Below are 15,819 nucleotides of genomic sequence, written 5' to 3' on the forward strand. Positions count from 1 at the left end.
AGCGCCCGATCCCGGCTCCCGCCCCGGGGAGGCGGCGGGGGGGGGGGGGGGGACGGACGACGACTGCCCCTGGGGGAGCGGCGGGCGGGAGCGCGGCCGCGCCCTCAGCCTATCAGCGCGCCCCGCGCTGCCATCGACCAATGAGCGGCGCCTCATTCACATCCCGCGGCCAATGGGAAGGAGGAGGCCGGGCCCGTTCAGGCCAGTGGGGCGCGGATACATTGTAGCGAGGCTCGGACGGGAGGGGCGGGGCGGGGCGGGCTCGGCGCTTTCCCCGCGGTCCCGGCCCGGTTGTACCGGCCCCGCTCGGCCCCGGCCCGGCCATGCTGGGCGCAGCATGGCCCCAGCGGAGCAGGACGCGCTGGCCGCACGGGAGCAGCTCTTTCACGAGCGGGTCCGCGAGTGCATCGTGAGTGGCGGGGGCCCGCGGGAAGGGGCGGCGGGCGGGGGACGGGGCCCGGCGTGGCGGCGGGGGAGTCGCGGGTGAGGGGCTGGGAGCCCGCAGCCCGCCGGGAGGTGGGGGGTTGCCCCGGCGCCCGGCCGCCGCTGTGCCCCACGCCCGGCCCTTATCGGTGGCAGAGCCGGGGCGGGCTGCCGTGAGCCCCGCAGATAGCGGCGTCCCGGGGCTGTGCTGAGCCGTGCTGCGCTCCGGGAGCGACCCCTCCGCCCGGTCTGGCCCCGCTTCTGCCCAGCCCCTGCGCCATTCCGTCTGCCCCCCGCGGCACTGGGGTCCTGCCGTGCCCCGGGGCCGGGCTCTGCCTGCCCCACCTGCCACCCCCTGGGCGAGCGGGAGGGCTGCGGGTGCTGGGGTGCGGTGGTGTCAGAGCCAGGCCGGGCTCCTGGCTTTGTCCCCGTCCCCATGCCTGCAGCTCTTCCCAGGGTGCTCGGTGTCAGCGGGAAGGGGTCCTTTAAAGCCCCCCCAGACTGTGGGCACCACGGAGGGAGGTGGCTGGGTCTGCTCCGCCGGTCCTGCTCTGCTGGCCAGGGCAGCCGCTGCTGTGGGCTCAGGGATGGGGGTGACCTGGGTGTCCTGCTCCTGGCATCTCCCAAGCGATGCCGTGTGTGGGGTGGCCAAGTGGGCTGTGACCGGCAGTGCCCGGGCCATCTTGCCGGAGCCCAATTCAATGCTGCAGGGAGGAGCTGGTGTCTGGACGCCGGCATCTCTACCCTGGAGCTCCCCAGTCCCCTGCCCTGACCCTTCCCAGGGAGCTGTGTCTTGCCATGGAGCTCCTGGCTCCGCACGTCCAGTGTGGAGCTCGCTCGGCCTGACTTCGCTGAGCGCAGGAAGTGTTGGGGATCCCCCAACCAGGCAGAGCTTTGGGCTGTGGGGTACAGCCCGCGGCAGGAGGGGACCTGCGGCCTGAGACCCTTCCCTGGGTGGAAGCAGGAGAAGGAGGACATGTTTGGCACTGCTGCTCTGGGAGTCCTGAGCTGGGCTGGTTCCTGGGGCTCCCTGCCACCCCACCAGGCAGATCCCGGGGACCCCCCACCAGCCGAGCCCCCCAAGCCAGGCAGGAGGGAGGTGCTGTGGCTGCTTCAGTCCGCCTGTGCCAAGGTGGCGGGTTCAGGCGACCTTTCCCCGTCCTGCCGCGTACCCAGCGGGATGAAAGGTCACCACGTTCCTCGAACATCACCTGCTCCGTCCGGACCTCAGCGTACTGGCAGGGGTGGGAGAGACGGCACAGATGGCCTTGGCGCCCGGCTCAAGGCTGTTCCCGTGGCTCTGCTGGGTGCTGGTGCCAGCAGAGACAGGGCTGCAGGGTTGGGCGATGCGAGGGCATCCCATGGGGTCCGACTTCCAGGTGTCTGCCAGCACAGGCTGACCCGGAGCTGCTGGGTGGGCTCTCCCGGTGGTGTCAGAGCCCCCTGGCCCGCAAGCTGTGGCAGTTTGCGGTCACCCATGGGTGAGCCCTGGACAGGACACGGACAAGGCTGAGCACACATGTGGGGTGTAACCAGGGCTAGGAGTGGAAAAACAAATAGGGTGGAGCTGACGGGCCCTGGGGCTGGTGGCATTGCATCGCTGGGGGTGGGAGCGCTGCCCTCTGGGGCCTGCTTGTGCTGCCCTCCCTCCTCTGCCTGCAGATCTGCGCCCTGCTCTTCGCCAGCCTCTACATCCTCTGCCACTTCATCATAACCCACTTCAAGAAGCACACGGACTTCACAGCAGGTAGGAGGGCGGGAGCTGCCGGAGCCGGGCAGCCGTTGGCAGCCGTGTTCCTCCTCCCTGGAGCTTGTTTCAGCCTCCCCCAGGAACCCCGGTCCCGCTGTAGGCCAGGTTGCTGTGGCATCAGTCGCTGCGGGGCACCTCCCCAGCTGCCACGGGAGGGGAGCAGAGCCCAAGTCCTCCGGGAGGGTTTGTGAAGCATTTGGAGCAGGGGGAGGTTTGGGAGTAGGCAGAGAGCGATGCTCTGGGCAGCCCTGCCTCCCCCAGCCCCAGCAGTTTGGGTTTTCACCCCCCCGCAGTGCATGATGACGAGGATGCTGCTGTCAACAGGATTGCGTAAGTTCCTGCCCATCCCGCTCCCTGTCTGTGGGACGCTCGGCCGCTTCCTCTCCCTGCCTGGCCAGGACACTGGGTCCCCCCAGCCTGCGGGGGCCGGTGCCCCTTGGGGGCCGCCAGCCGGGCTGTGACACCTGCGGGGGCCCGGACCCAGAGCTGACCCTTGTCCCTCCCGCAGGCTGGGGCTGTGCACCTTCACCCTGGCCGTGGCGCTGGGTGCCGTCCTCCTGCTGCCCTTCTCCATCATCAGCAACGAGGTGCTGCTCTCCTTCCCCCAGAACTACTACATCCAGTGGCTGAACGGGTCCCTCATCCACGGTGGGTGCACGGGGCAGCCCCAGGGTGCCCCAAGAGCTGTGGGTCAGGATTTCCCTCCCCCCCACCCCCGGGAGCTCACCGCAACTGTCCCCCCCTCCTCCAGGCCTCTGGAACTTGGTCTTCCTCTTCTCCAATCTGTCCCTCGTCTTCCTCATGCCCTTCGCCTACTTCTTCACCGAGTCAGAGGGCTTTGCAGGATCCAAGAAGGTAGGTGGCCCTGCAGGTGTGTCCCCCCTGCTCTGTCCCCCCTGTGCCTGGCTCCCTGCTAACCCCGCTTCCGCAGGGCATCATGGCCAGGGTGTACGAGACATCGGTGGTGCTGCTGCTGCTGACGCTGCTGGTGCTGGGCATGGTCTGGGTGGCCTCCGCCATCGTCGGCAACGACGCGGCCAGCCGCCAGTCGCTCTATGGTAGGCGCCGACGGGGTGCGCTGGGGCTCTCCCAGCTCTGCCAGGGCAGGATCAGGCCCTGGTGCTGAAGGGGAGAAGGGATGTCCGGTGCCTCTGGCCTGACCCTGCCATCTCTGCAGACCTCTGGGAATACTACCTGCCCTACCTCTACTCCTGCATCTCGCTCTTCGGCGTGCTGCTGCTGCTGCGTGAGTCGTGAGACGTTCCCCCGTGGTGCCCTGGCCCATCCTGCGCTGGGTGTGGGTCCCCTGGGGTGCCCGTCTGGGAGTAGGGACTGCTCCCGGCAAGTTGTTCCAGGGTCCAGAGGGGTCGTTTTGCAGGGCTGAGCCCCCAGTCCCTATCCAGGACCCTTCTTGGGGTGCGGGGAGGGGTAGGATGCTGGGACACCCCCTGCTCAGCCTCCCCTCCCGCTGCAGTGTGCACCCCCTTCGGCCTCTCCACCATGTTCACCGTCACGGGGAAGCTGCTGGTGAAACCCCGGGTAAGGCGTCCCCCCTGATCCCGCTGCCCCAGCCTGGGGACTTGCTGTCCCCAAGGCTGCCTGGTCTTCCATCCAGGGCATGGGGGTGCCAGTCACACACCCCCCCACCGGCTTCTCACGGTTTCCTTGCCCATCCCCAGCTCCTGGAAGACCTGGACGAGCAGTTGAGCTGCACAAGGCTTGAGGAAGCCGCTGTGTCCCGCCGGATCTCCTCTGGTGGGTGTGCGGCACGGCCGCTGGCCAGGAGGGGGGTCTCGGGGCAGACCGAGGACCCCTCCGCCCCACCACATGGGAGTCCTCAGCCCCCACGAGCCCCTTGGCATCTCCTCCCTGGCAGGCAAAGCTTCCTGCTGGCTGAACTTGAACGTGGAGCTGCTACGGGAGCAGTTCTTCACCATCCGGAGCAAGAGGCGGAAGCTGGGTAAGGAGCCCTGGGGGGGGCAAGCCCAGGACGCCTGGGTTCTCTCCAGCTTGGCACTGGGAGCACTGGTTCCCTGGGAACCTGTGCCCCATAGAGGGAGGGTGGGTGTGAAATGGGGTGGGGCTGTAACCCTCTGTCCTGGCACCTAAGGGCTCCCCCCCCGACAGTCTCCCACCCTGGGGTGGGGGCTTGTGCTCCCCTCTTATCCAGGGATGTTCCCCCCCCCCCCCCCCCCAGAGCTGCGGCACCGAGCGTCGCCCTGGCAGAGGAACCTGGGCTACCCGCTGGCCATGCTGGGCCTCCTGGCACTGACGGTGAGTGTCCCTCGGTCCCCAGGGGAACTGGGGCTCGTTCCCACGTCCCAGCCCAAGCTGCCCTCGCTCCCTCCCTGCTCCTCCCAGGGTATCTCCGTGCTCATCGTCTGCTTCCACGTCCTGGAGCTGCTGCTGGATGATGCTGCGATGCCACGGGGCATCCAGGTACTCAGGCGGGGGGACAAGGGACAGTGAGGAGTTGTGTCCCACGCTGGCTCGGGGACCGCTCCTCCCCGACGTGCCTCCTCCTCTCCCGGCAGGATGCGTCCCTGGGCCAGGTCTCCTTCTCCATCTTTGGTTCCTTCGGAGCAGCCCTGCAGGTCGTCCTCATCTTGTATCCTTCAGGCGGGCACTCGTTGTCCCCAGTGCTGTCCCCAGTGCTGTCCCACCTCGTTCTCCTCCTTAACGCCCCTCACAGCTACCTGATGGTCTCCTCTGTGGTGGGCTTCTACAGCTCCCCCCTCTTCACCCGGCTGCTCCCTGAGCGGCAGGATACCCCCCTCACCAAGGTGGGAGCACTGGGCTGGAGCTGGGGGGGCTCCTGGGCCCCCTGTGGGTCCGGTCCCCACAGTGTGCACTCGTGTGTCCCTGTGGACTGTGCGGTGTCCCCATACGAGGGCATCATGCGTCCCCCCCGCCTCCAGCGCAGCCCCAGGCGGGGGCAGGGGCCTGGTTGGGGGCGGGGGGGGGGGGGGGGGGGGGGGGGGTGGTGTCTCTGGCACCAGGGAACCCCTCCCCCAGCCTGGGACCTGGACCAGGCCCTGTGGCAGTGCTGCTCCCCGCCCCCGCCTCCAGCAATGCTCCTTCCTCCCCCCCCAGATCATCGGGAACTGCGTCTCTTTGCTGGTGCTCAGCTCGGCCCTGCCCGTCTTCTCCAGGACACTGGGTGAGGCCCCGGCGGGGGGGCAGGGTGACCCCAGGGACTGGGGTGTCCCCAGGACTGGGGTGTCCTGACCAGCCCCCCTCCCCCCCCGCCTTACAGGGATCACCCGTTTCGACCTCCTGGGGGACTTTGGCCGCTTCAACTGGCTGGGGAACTTCTACATTGTCTTCCTCTACAACATGGGCTTCGCAGGGCTCACCACCCTCTGCCTGGTGAAGAAGGTCTCCTGGGCCGTCCAGGCCGAGCTCATCCGCGCCTTCGGTGAGGACGGGGACGTGGGGACAGGCGCGGGGGGTGATGAGGGGGGGGGTGTCCCTGTCCTTGGCTCTCACGCTCTCCCTCTACCCAGGTCTGCACAAGCTGCCGCTGCCCGTGACCCGCTCCCGGCCCCCTGGCAAGCCCGGCTAGGGGATAGGGACGTGTGGCCCACAGGACGACCACGGTGGCCCCCAGGACGGCCACCAGCCACGGATCAGACCCTGATGGCACCTGGTGCTTCAGGGATGTCGGAGCACCCCACCCATGGGGGGGGCTTGCTACCCCCTGCTCTGTCTCAGCCTGTCGCGCTACAGAGCCTTGGCCTTGAGTCGTGTCCCCGTCACAGCCCCCCCCCGGGGCGGGGGCTTCCCCAGGGGCTGTGCTGGCTGCAGCCCCCCGCCTTGTTTACATTCCTGTTTACGGACAGGCTCCCCCTCGCCCCCCCCCCGCCCCCGGTGCTGCTCCCTGGGGTGCAGTTGGGTTTTAAATGTCCCCCCACCGCAGGGACTGTCATGACACTATGGGGGGGGCCCTTTGTCCCCTTGCCCAGTCACTCCACACCCTGTCCCCATGTCACCCTGGGGCTGCTGGAGGACACTGGTTGCCCCCTGCTCCAAGGCCTTTGGTGTCCCCAAGGGAGGAACAGGGGCTGGAGGGTCCCAGGCCGCTGGGGATGAGCCCTGGCTCCCTGGAAGCTTGGTGTGACGAGTCTGTCAGGTCTCTGTTACCATGGAACTTGTTTGGAGCAATAAACAATCTCTTTTTATATATAAAATACCTGAATTAGGGAGGTTTTATTCCCCTTGAGGGCAGGGCCGAGCTTGGGGGGGCAGGGGGGGCTCCCTGCCTGTGGGGCTCTCAATCCTGCCCCCCCCCGACCCGGTCTCCCTGGGGACCATAATTAACCCTCTTCCTGGCTGGGGCTAATGAGCCCCTTCCAGGAAGGGCCGAAGGTGAGGGCTGCGGGACCCCGGGGGTGGCGGGGGGCACTGGGCTGTTTTGGGGTGAGGGTGGTGGGGGGTGAGGTGCCCCCAGCAAGGGGCATGGCGGAGGGGGGGGTGTCCAGCTCCTGGGGAGAGGGGGGGTCGTGCGGACAGAGCGGAAACTGCCCCAGGAACCAGCCCCCCACCCATCCTGCCCCGGCTGGGGCCGAGCCAGGCTGCCCCCCCCCCCCCCCCCCCCGCCATGGCGGGGGTGGGGGGCCCGGGCCCCCCCTCACACCCCACACCCCCCCATCGGCCGGGGCCGAGCAGGAAGCGCAGGAAACCTGGTTTATATTGCAGGAAATGAGGCCATCGGTGCCCGCGATTTCCCTGTGACCTGCTCCCCTCCCAGTCACCCCGGGCTGGCACCGGGGCTGGGGGGGAGGGGGAGGCCGCGGGGGGCCGGCCCCCAACCCTCCGCTGCCTCCTGCCCTCGCCGGGACCTTCGTCACCCTTGGGTGCTTCGCCGGGGACTCCGGGGGTGCTGGAGGGGGGGGGGGAAGGCCCCAGCCCGGGGGGAGCCCGGTCCCCGGGGGTGCCCTGTTCCTAGAGGTGTCCCTGTCCCGGCGGGAGCCCGGTCCCAGCCCCGGGGATGTCTCGTTCCCTGACGGAGGCCGGTGGCGGGGGTGTCCCGGTCCCGGGGCGCGGAGGGGCCGTCCAGGGCAGGGCAGCGCGGCGGGGCCCCGGCGGGGGCGGCCCCGGGGGATGTGGCCGCCGCTGCCGCCGCTGCCGGGGGCCGGGTCCGAGGCGGGGCTGCCCAGTGCCGGAGCCGAGCGGCCGCAGGCGGGGGCAGCCCGGCCGGGGCGGCTGCGGGCAGCGCACGGTGCCGGCCGGCACCCAGGGGAGCCGGTAACGGGGGCTGGGCCAGGAGCGGGTACCGGTACGGGGGATCGGACCGAACAGGGGGGACTGGGGTAGTGCCAGGTAGCGTGTCCCGGGAGCGGGGCTGTGCCAGGGGACGGAGCAGGTGCCGATACCGGCGGCATTAGGATAACGGGTGTCCCCGGTGCCAGGGGCTGCGATGGGAGAAGAGAGAACGGAGCCGGCGCCAGGAGAGGGGGTCCCCGGTCCCGAGAGGCGGTGACAGGAGAAGGGAGAGGTCCCGAGACTAGAAGCGCGGTGTTAGGACCAGGATAAAGGAGGTCCCGGTACCGGAGAGCGGTGCGGGAGCCGGTACCGGAGCTCAGGGTTCAGAGGGGAGCGGGGAGCGGGGAGCGGGGGGCGGGATAGGGGCGCGGGGTCAGGAGCGGGGACAGGTCCCGGTGCCGGTCCCGGGGCAGCGCCAGGAGGCGGGTGCCCGGTGCCGGTACGCAGCGGTAGCAGGGCTTTCCCTGAGGCTCGGGCTGGGTCGGGGAGTCCCTGGGGCCGGGTCGCAGCGGCAGGCGAGGGGGTGCCGGGCCCGTGGGAGCGGAGCCGGCGGCGGGGGGGCAGTCCCGGTGCCCGGGCACCGCGCTCCGAGTGGGTGGCGGCACCGACGGGAGGGCGGGGGGAGGGGGTCAGTCGTCTCGGGCAGCCACGGATCCCGCAGCGGCGACGGGGCCGTGGGTGTGAGAAGGAAACGGCGCCGACCCGCCCCTGGCACCGCGACCCTCTAAAAGCCCCGGGACCGCCGCCCCGGGACCATGCCCGCTCCGGCCGCCCGTGCCCCCGGCGACTGAGCGGGGCCCGCGGAGGTAGCGGGGCCCGGTGGCCGGGATGCCCCGGCGGAGCCCGCTCGCCCTCGGCCTGCTCGGCCTCGCCGCCTGCCTGCTGGCCGCGCCGGTGCTGGGTTGCGGCCCGGGCCGGGGTCCGGTGGGGCGGCGGCGGTTGGGGCGGCGGCAGCTCTCTCCGCTGCTCTACAAGCAGTTCGTGCCCAACGTGCCCGAGCAGACGCTGGGGGCGAGCGGGAAGGCGGAGGGCAAAGTCCTGCGGGGCTCGGAGCGCTTCAGGGACCTGGTGCCCAACTACAACCCCGACATCATCTTCAAGGACGAGGAGAACACGGGGGCGGACCGGCTCATGACCGAGGTGGGGGCTGCGCCCGGCCCGGCCCGGTCTCGCTCCCGGGGGTGCGGGGACGCGGGGGCGGCGGGGTGGGAGGAGGGAGGGGGCGGGGGGGCGGGCGGGAGCGCAGCGACCCTCCCCGGGGGGCACGGACTCTCCCCGGGGCGCACGGACCTTTCCCGGGCGGCACCGACCCTCCCCGGGCGCACAGAGTCTCCCGAGTGCAGGGTCTCCCCCAGACCGCACGGTGCCTCGCCCCGGTCGCCGTCTCCGTTCCCCGTCCCTTGGCGGCGGCGCGGCAGCACCGGGGCCCCGGGACGGGGCGGTCACGCCGCGTTGGGCATTAAGGACCGACCGTCGGGGATTAACAGGACGGAGACGGCCCAGGGTCCGGGCGCCCCACCGGGGGCACGAGGTACCGGCGGTTCCGCTCCCCAGCGCCCCCGCGCCCCGGCCCCGCGGCGGTGCCGGCGGGACGGGTCACCGGGGAAGGGGCGGCCTCGGCCCCGTCTTCCGGGAGGGATCCGGGGCGGCGGGAACACGGGCTGCGCCGCGCCCCGCCGGGATGCTCGCTGTTGTCATGGCGAGGGGCGGCACCGTGGTCGCCATGGCGACGGGGGATGCTGCGAGTGGTCCAGGCGGCGCCGGCGGCTCCCGCGGGCCGGGGCGGCGGGGGCGGCGGGGCCGGGGCGGCCGGTCCCGGCGGGGCCGCGGGCACGGAGCCGGCCCGGGGTGCGGGCGGCTGAAAGGGCCCTTTGTGGCCGTGCCGGCATTCCCGGGGCCTGAGGTCAGCGCCGGGCTGGAAGGCGCCTATTGTCGCCGGGCCGGGCCGGGCCGGGCCGGGCGCATTCCTACCCCCCCGCCGCTGCTGCCCCCCCGGCCCCGCGCTCCCGGGAGCGGCTTTGTTGCACGGGGGAGCCGGGGGCACCGGGGTGCGGAGGGACGCTGCGACTTCGCCGGCTACTGGGGGGCAAGGAGGGAAGCTCCGGTCCCTGCACCCCACATCGGCTCTGCCACTGCTGATGGGGAGAGGCAGCCCGGAGCCGCCCGGGACCCCCCACCATCGCTCTCGGCTCTGGGCACTGGAGCCCTGATCCCCCGGTGCTGCCCCCCGGGCCCTGCTCCCCACCCTGCCCTGCTGACCCCCCCTCCCCAGTGCTGCTCCAGGACTCGGGTCTAGTTCAGGGTCAGCTGCGCCCCCGGCTCCGCCCCCCCCGCCCCTCTGCCCCCCCCCACGTTAATCAGTCATGGCCGTGGCTGCGGGGAAGGTGACACTGTCCCGAACCCTGCCCGTTCCACCTGGCTGCCCGTGCTGGGGAGCGACTCCACCACGGGACCCCGGGGCACGTTAACATTCAACCCGGGCCCACCCGGGGGGCGCAGCTTGGCCATGGTGCTCTCTGCGCCTGGGGGACACACACCCCGTCTGCCCCCCACCAGCAGCCCCTTCGGGCTCCCTCGAAGCCCCATGAAGGCCCGGTGTCTGTCTGTCTGTCCGTCTGCGTGCAGGAGCCCCCAGTGAGGGGACTGGGTGCTATGGCGGGGCTGGGTGTGACGCCGGTGCTGGTCGTCCCCCCGTCCCCGTCCCCCCCCCCCAGCGCTGCAAAGAGCGGGTGAACTCGCTAGCCATCGCGGTGATGAACATGTGGCCGGGGGTGAAGCTGCGGGTGACGGAGGGCTGGGACGAGGACGGGCACCACCTCCCCGACTCACTGCACTACGAGGGCCGGGCGCTGGACATCACCACCTCCGACCGCGACCGCCACAAGTACGGCATGCTGGCGCGCCTGGCCGTGGAGGCCGGCTTCGACTGGGTCTACTACGAATCCAAGGCGCACATCCACGTCTCCGTCAAAGCAGGTACCACGCGACGGGGGTGGCTGCTGCTGGGGTGGGGGGGGCTGCCGTCCCCGTAAGCATCCCAGCCGGTAGCTCCGCAGCCCACTCTGCTCCCCCTTAAGGTCCCGGATCCATGTGGGATGCAGCCCTGCTCTGGCTGGTGTCCGTCCCCGGCAGATTCAGCCTTGTGTCTGGCCCCAGCCCAGCTCCCCCCCCAGCCTTTCCGGCCACCAGATTGGCAAAAAACCACACTTCCTCCACCAAATTTTGCCTGCCTTGTGCTTCAGCTCCTGTGCCGGGCACAGCGAGGGTTGTTAAACTGGTCCGGGCAGACACAGCCCAGTCCGTGGCCCCCAGCCCCGCGGCTGCTCCGGCCAGCAGCCCCTGTCCGGCCCAGAAGTGACAATCGTCAGAAAATGAAAGTGGCCATAAATGTCACCGTCCCCAGCCCCGAACAAAGGGCGTCAGTGCAGGGTGGACAAAGGGACCCTGCAGCGCCCGGCCTCCCCGGGAGCAGTGTGCAGGAACCAGGGGGGGCTTCAGAAAATACCCGCTTTGTTCTGGGGGTGGTTTGGGAGCCCAGGGGGGGTGGCTTCACTCAGGGCGGTTTCCCCTCTGGAGGTGGTGGCTGGTGGAGGTGACTGACGGGGACAGGGGACCCACAGCTTTCTCCATCCACCCAGATAACTCGCTGGCCATCCGCACCGGTGGCTGCTTCCCCGGCCATGCCACCGTGACGCTGCAGAGTGGCGAGCGCCGGGGTCTGGCCGACCTGCGCCGGGGCGACTGGGTGCTGGGCGCGGAGCCGGGCGGGCGCCTGGTGCCCACTGAGGTGCTGCTCTTCCTCGACCGCAACCTGGGCCAACGTGCCTCCTTTGTGGCCATTGAGACGGCCAGCCCAGCACGCCGCCTGCTCCTCACCCCGTCCCACCTGGTCTTCGCAGCCCGTGGGGCAGCCAACGGCACCGCCACCTTCCTGCCCGTCTTCGCCCGCCGCGTGCGACCGGGCGACGCGGTGCTGGCCCACGGGGCCGGCGGGCAGGGGCTGCGCCCCGCGAGGGTGCTGCGAGTTTGGCGGGAGGACGGCGTGGGGGTCTTCGCCCCTCTAACTTCCCACGGGACCCTGCTGGTCAACGGGGTGCTGGCATCCTGCTATGCCGTCCTGGAGAGCCACCGCTGGGCCCACCGTGCCTTCGCCCCTCTCCGCCTCTTCCATGGGCTCCTCTCGCTGCTGCCCGCCCGCACGGAGGCGGGCAATGGGACGGCGCTGGAGGCGGGCATGCACTGGTACTCCCGCCTGCTCTACCAGCTGGCCGGGGGCGTGCTGGGCCAGGAGGTCCTGCAGGTGTAGGAGTCCCTGGCCCGCCCCAAGTCACCGCACTGCAGACAATGCCACGCACTGGAAGCTGGGGGCTCCGGCCCTGGGGCCCCCTTGGACCAGCAGGTGCTGGGGAGGAGGGTCGGCAGCACCCCCAGCCCTGTGGGGAGGTCGGGGCGTCTCTCTGCTCAGCGCTGCCCGGGGACGCGGCGCGGTGGGGACAGGGTCCCTGGGTGGGGGTGTGGTGGGGTGGTCCAGGGACTCGGACTCAGCTCCTCCCGTGTCCCAGAGCCCCCCCGCAGCACTGCTGGGTGCCTGGCCGGACTCCCAGGCCCTGGACCCCCCTGCGCTCCCTCTGTATTTATTGCTTTATTAACCGCCGGGGCTGAGGCCAGGGTCGCTCCCTGTCAAGCCCAGGCTGGGGCATCACCGGCCTCTGCCCCAGGGCCAAATCCAGCCCGGGGGATGCCGAATCACTCCAACACCAAGTACCTGGCAGCAGTTCCTGCCCGTCCCCCAGCTCTGGGTCTGTCCCCCCCATCACCTGTGCTGTCACTAGCCCCATCCCCGTGCAGCTCAGTGCCGCAGGGCAGCTGGACGGGGTGTCTGCCACGGGCATGGGCACCCTGCGCCGGGCCTGGCTCTAACCGCGCTAACCGCTAACCTGCCCTGCTTGAGAGTTTTATTTTTCTATTTATAAAGGGTAATATAAATGTCCCCCCGCGCCCACCTGCCCTGGCAGCGGGGCCTGCCCCACAGGGCAAGGGACCGGTCTGCTTTTAACCACTTCTGTTTAAAAAAAAAAAAAGAAAGAAATACTACTATTTAATTGTTTGGATAAATAAAGAGACTTTATGGCCCTGGTGGAACTATGAGAGGGTCTGCGCAAGGCCGGGCCACGGTGGGGGGCGAGGGGGCTGGCGTCGGGCATCCCTGGGGAGAAGGGTCATCCCTGGGGGGGCTGGCTGTCCCTGGGGCTGGGGGTCTCTGGGGCCAGGATGGGGCATCTCGGAGTGGGGGCTGGGGGTCCCTGGAGCTGGGCATCCCGGGGGGGCTGGGGGGTCTCTGGGGCCGGGATGGGGCATCTCGGAGGAGGGCTGGGGGTCTCTGAGGCTGGGGCCGGGCATCCCGGGGGAGGCTGGTGGGTCTCTGGGGCCGGGATGGGGCATCTCGGAGTGGGGCTGGGGCCGGGCATGCCGGGGGGGCTGGGGGGTCTCTGGGGCCGGGATGGGGCATCTCGGAGGAGGACTGGGGGTCCCTGAGGCTGGGGCCAGGCATCCCGGGGAGGCTGGGGGGGGTCTCTGGGGCCAGGATGGGGCATCTCAGAGGGGGGCTGGGGGTCCCTGGGGCTGGGGCGGGGCATCCCGGGGAGCTGGGGGTCTCTGGGGCCGGGATGGGGCATCTCGGAGTGGGGCTGGGGGTCCCTGGGGCCGGGATGGGGCATCTCGGAGTGGGGCTGGGGGTCCCTGGGGCTGGGGCCGGGCATCCCGGGGGGGCTGGGGGGTCTCTGGGGCCGGGATGGGGCATCTTGGGGGGGGGCTGGTGGTCCCTGGAGCTGGGGTCGGGCACCTCGCGGGGGCTGCGACATTCCAGGGGGGCTGGGGGTCCCTAGGACTAGGGGAGGTCAGGGTGGGGACCTCGGGGGGGCAAGAATTGGGGGCGGGTGTTCCGGGGGCGGCCGCGCCCCCCTCCCATCCCACTCAGGTGCGCGGCCACCACGTGGCCCCGGCCGTTCCCTCCGTTTTATGAATGGAGCCCCGGCGGCCAGCGCGCCTGCGCCGCCGCCGCGCCCCGCCCCCGCCGCCGCCGCGCGGCCAATGGAAGCGGGCGGACGGGCGGTGTTGTGGTCACGTGGAGCCGCCGATGTAGTGGCGGCGGCACCGCCCCTCCCCGCCGCGGCGGGCAGTTTATAGCCCCGTGTGCCGCGCCCGCCCGTACCGCCTGTCCTCCCCCTCGCCACCCCACGCCCCCCCCTCCGCCGCGGCGTGGGCCGTGCCGCCGGTGCGACACCGCAAAGTGCTCATCCTCGGGTACCGCGCCGTGGGTCAGTGCGGGGGGGGGGCTCGCGGTGGAGCTGCGCCCTCGGCCCTATACGGTTCTGCGCCCTGCCCGGGGGGTGGGTGGGAGCGGGGGCTGCCCCACAAGGGCAAGGGGTGCCCCGCGGGGCCTGTGCCGGATCCCTCGTGGGTGCTTCCCGTGCTCAGAGAACGGCGGGTCCCCACTCGGGGCGGGGGCTGTGGGGCCGTGGCTCAGTCAGGCTGGACACCCACCCCAGGAGCACCCATCACCCCGGGTCCCCTAGACACCCCCCACCCCGGGAGGGGCCCTTCCCCTGTCCCAGGGTGATGCTGGGACCCCGGGCCCCAGCCCTGCGCTTTCCTGCCCCCCGGGCACAACCTCCCTGGCTCACCAGTTCGTGGAGGGGAAGTTCGTGGAGTGCTACGAGCCCACGGTGGAGAGCAGTAAGTGTCGCGGGGTGGGGAAGCCGCCTGCCCGGAGCCCCCTCTTTCTGCTGCCTCCATGGGCCCACGGGGGATGAGGACAGACACGTCCCCACTTCTGGGCTGTGCCCCACAGCCTGGTGCCAGGGTCTGAGGCACCCCCAGAGGCGGGTGGGAGGGGAGGCTCATCCCTTGGGGGGGGGGGGGTGTCAGGGGAGGCTCATCCCTTGGAGGGGGGGTGTCCTGGGCAGCCCTGTTAACCCGGTGGCACCTCTGCAGCCTACAACAAGGATGAGTTCCAGCTCCAGCTGGTGGGCACGGCCGGGCAGGTAACGCTGGGGGGCAGGGGGACCCCAGGGTGGGGACACACACACACGATGGGCTGCTGGCCCCCAGAGCCACCCCCAGCATGGGTCCTGCCCTCCCCCAGGAGGAATACGCCATCCTGCCCCACTCCTTCATCATTGGCGTCCACGGCTACGTCCTGGTGTACTCGGTGACATCCCTGCGGAGGTGAGGGACCCTGCCCAGCTGTCCCCACGCCCTCGGGGCTGGGTCCCCTCGAGGGGCAGACCCCAGTGGGGGGCAGTGCCCACAGCTCCCCTTCTCCCTCCAGCTTCCAGGTGGTGAAGACCCTTCACAAGAAGCTGTATGAGAGCTGGGGGAAGACGCGGTAGGTGCTGTCCCTCCTGGGGAAGGGGGGGGCCTGGGGGGGGCCAGGCCCTCACCCTCCCCATGCCCACGGTGTGCCCGTGGTGCTGGTGGGGAACAAGGCGGACCTGTGCTTGCAGAGGTAAGGAAGGCTCTGGGGGTCCCCATCCCCTCCCACTGTCCCCCCCCCCACCTGGTGGCCCATCCTGCTCATCCTCTGCCGTGTCTCCAGACGGGAGGTGAGGACGGATGAAGGGAAGAAGCTGGCAGAGTCGTGGGGCGCCGTTTTCCTCGAGTCCTCAGCCAAGGAGAGCCAGGTGTGGGGCAGGGTGACGTACCCCACCTAGGGCTGGGAGGGGGGTCCCCCGGGGTTCCAGGGCTGATGTCCCCTCGTCCCCAGGTGACCCAGGAGGTCTTCATGAAGATCACCAAGGAGATGGACTGGGTGGACAGCTCTTACAGCAGATCCACCGGCTGCCGCCTGATGTGAGCCCTGCCCGGGGCCAACCCCCGGGATAGGACAGACCTCCCACGGGACTGTCCCCCCAGCCCCAGCGGTGGCTTCAGGGGGTGTCCAGGGCCACCTGGCCCCACTGTTGTATGGGACCCCTCACTTTGCACAGGCTGTGGGGCTCACGAGGGGCTGGGAGTGAGGCGGGGGGCCTGTTCCAGCTGGGGAGCACCCCCTGCTAGTAGCTGCCCCCCCCACCCACCCCCCAAGGACGCGTGGGGGCCGTTCCCCCTCCAGGCGTGGGGAGCCGGGGCTGAATGCGGGTGTTGTTCCCGGCGCGGGGCCGCAGACCGGCTGTGCCGCGTTGGCAGCCATCACTCGGGGGAGTCGAGGCCGTGGGGCTGGAACAATTAAACATTGTTTTGTCCGTGAACCCCCTCGGAGCCCTGGGGTGGCTGTTCCTGCTCAGGGGCGGAGTGGGGAAGGTGAGGCAGCGTGGGGGGGATCCCCTCAGCACGGGGCTCCCCCCGACCACAAATGCACTGTGGGGCAGAGCCCCCCCATC

General features: G+C 70.7%; 3 protein-coding genes across 8 annotated transcripts; all 3 read left to right on the plus strand.

Moving 5' to 3' along the window:
• Positions 1–245: 245 nt before the first annotated feature.
• Positions 246–6,328, plus strand: LMBR1L (limb development membrane protein 1 like). 6 transcript variants are annotated; one of them, XM_063359247.1, is made up of 17 exons: positions 246–409; positions 2,086–2,170; positions 2,467–2,503; positions 2,682–2,821; positions 2,925–3,028; positions 3,105–3,231; positions 3,351–3,419; positions 3,552–3,712; positions 3,853–3,928; positions 4,050–4,133; positions 4,371–4,447; positions 4,535–4,612; positions 4,708–4,781; positions 4,866–4,956; positions 5,267–5,333; positions 5,430–5,591; positions 5,680–6,328. In XM_063359247.1, the coding sequence occupies exons 1-17, from the start codon at positions 338–340 to the stop codon at positions 5,736–5,738; spliced, it is 1,563 nt and encodes a 520-aa protein (XP_063215317.1). In that variant the 5' UTR covers positions 246–337; the 3' UTR covers positions 5,739–6,328. The 6 variants fall into 6 exon arrangements, with proteins under 6 accessions (XP_063215317.1, XP_063215320.1, XP_063215316.1 ...); XM_063359250.1 differs by having other exon boundaries at positions 3,648–3,712; XM_063359246.1 differs by having other exon boundaries at positions 4,371–4,612.
• A 1,004-nt stretch (positions 6,329–7,332) lies between these two features.
• On the plus strand, positions 7,333–12,569 carry DHH (desert hedgehog signaling molecule). The gene is made up of 3 exons (XM_063359285.1): positions 7,333–8,578; positions 10,153–10,414; positions 11,077–12,569. The coding sequence occupies exons 1-3, from the start codon at positions 8,267–8,269 to the stop codon at positions 11,742–11,744; spliced, it is 1,242 nt and encodes a 413-aa protein (XP_063215355.1). The 5' UTR covers positions 7,333–8,266; the 3' UTR covers positions 11,745–12,569.
• RHEBL1 (RHEB like 1) lies at positions 12,177–15,304 on the plus strand. The gene is made up of 9 exons (XM_063358932.1): positions 12,177–12,237; positions 13,618–13,759; positions 14,106–14,173; positions 14,432–14,481; positions 14,583–14,665; positions 14,769–14,827; positions 14,900–14,945; positions 15,036–15,120; positions 15,204–15,304. Exons 1-9 carry the CDS (start codon positions 12,177–12,179, stop codon positions 15,291–15,293), a joined length of 684 nt encoding a protein of 227 aa, XP_063215002.1. The 3' UTR covers positions 15,294–15,304.
• Positions 15,305–15,819: the final 515 nt, after the last annotated feature.

This window comes from Chroicocephalus ridibundus, chromosome 24, assembly GCF_963924245.1.
Source record: "Chroicocephalus ridibundus chromosome 24, bChrRid1.1, whole genome shotgun sequence".
NCBI lineage: Eukaryota > Metazoa > Chordata > Aves > Charadriiformes > Laridae > Chroicocephalus > Chroicocephalus ridibundus.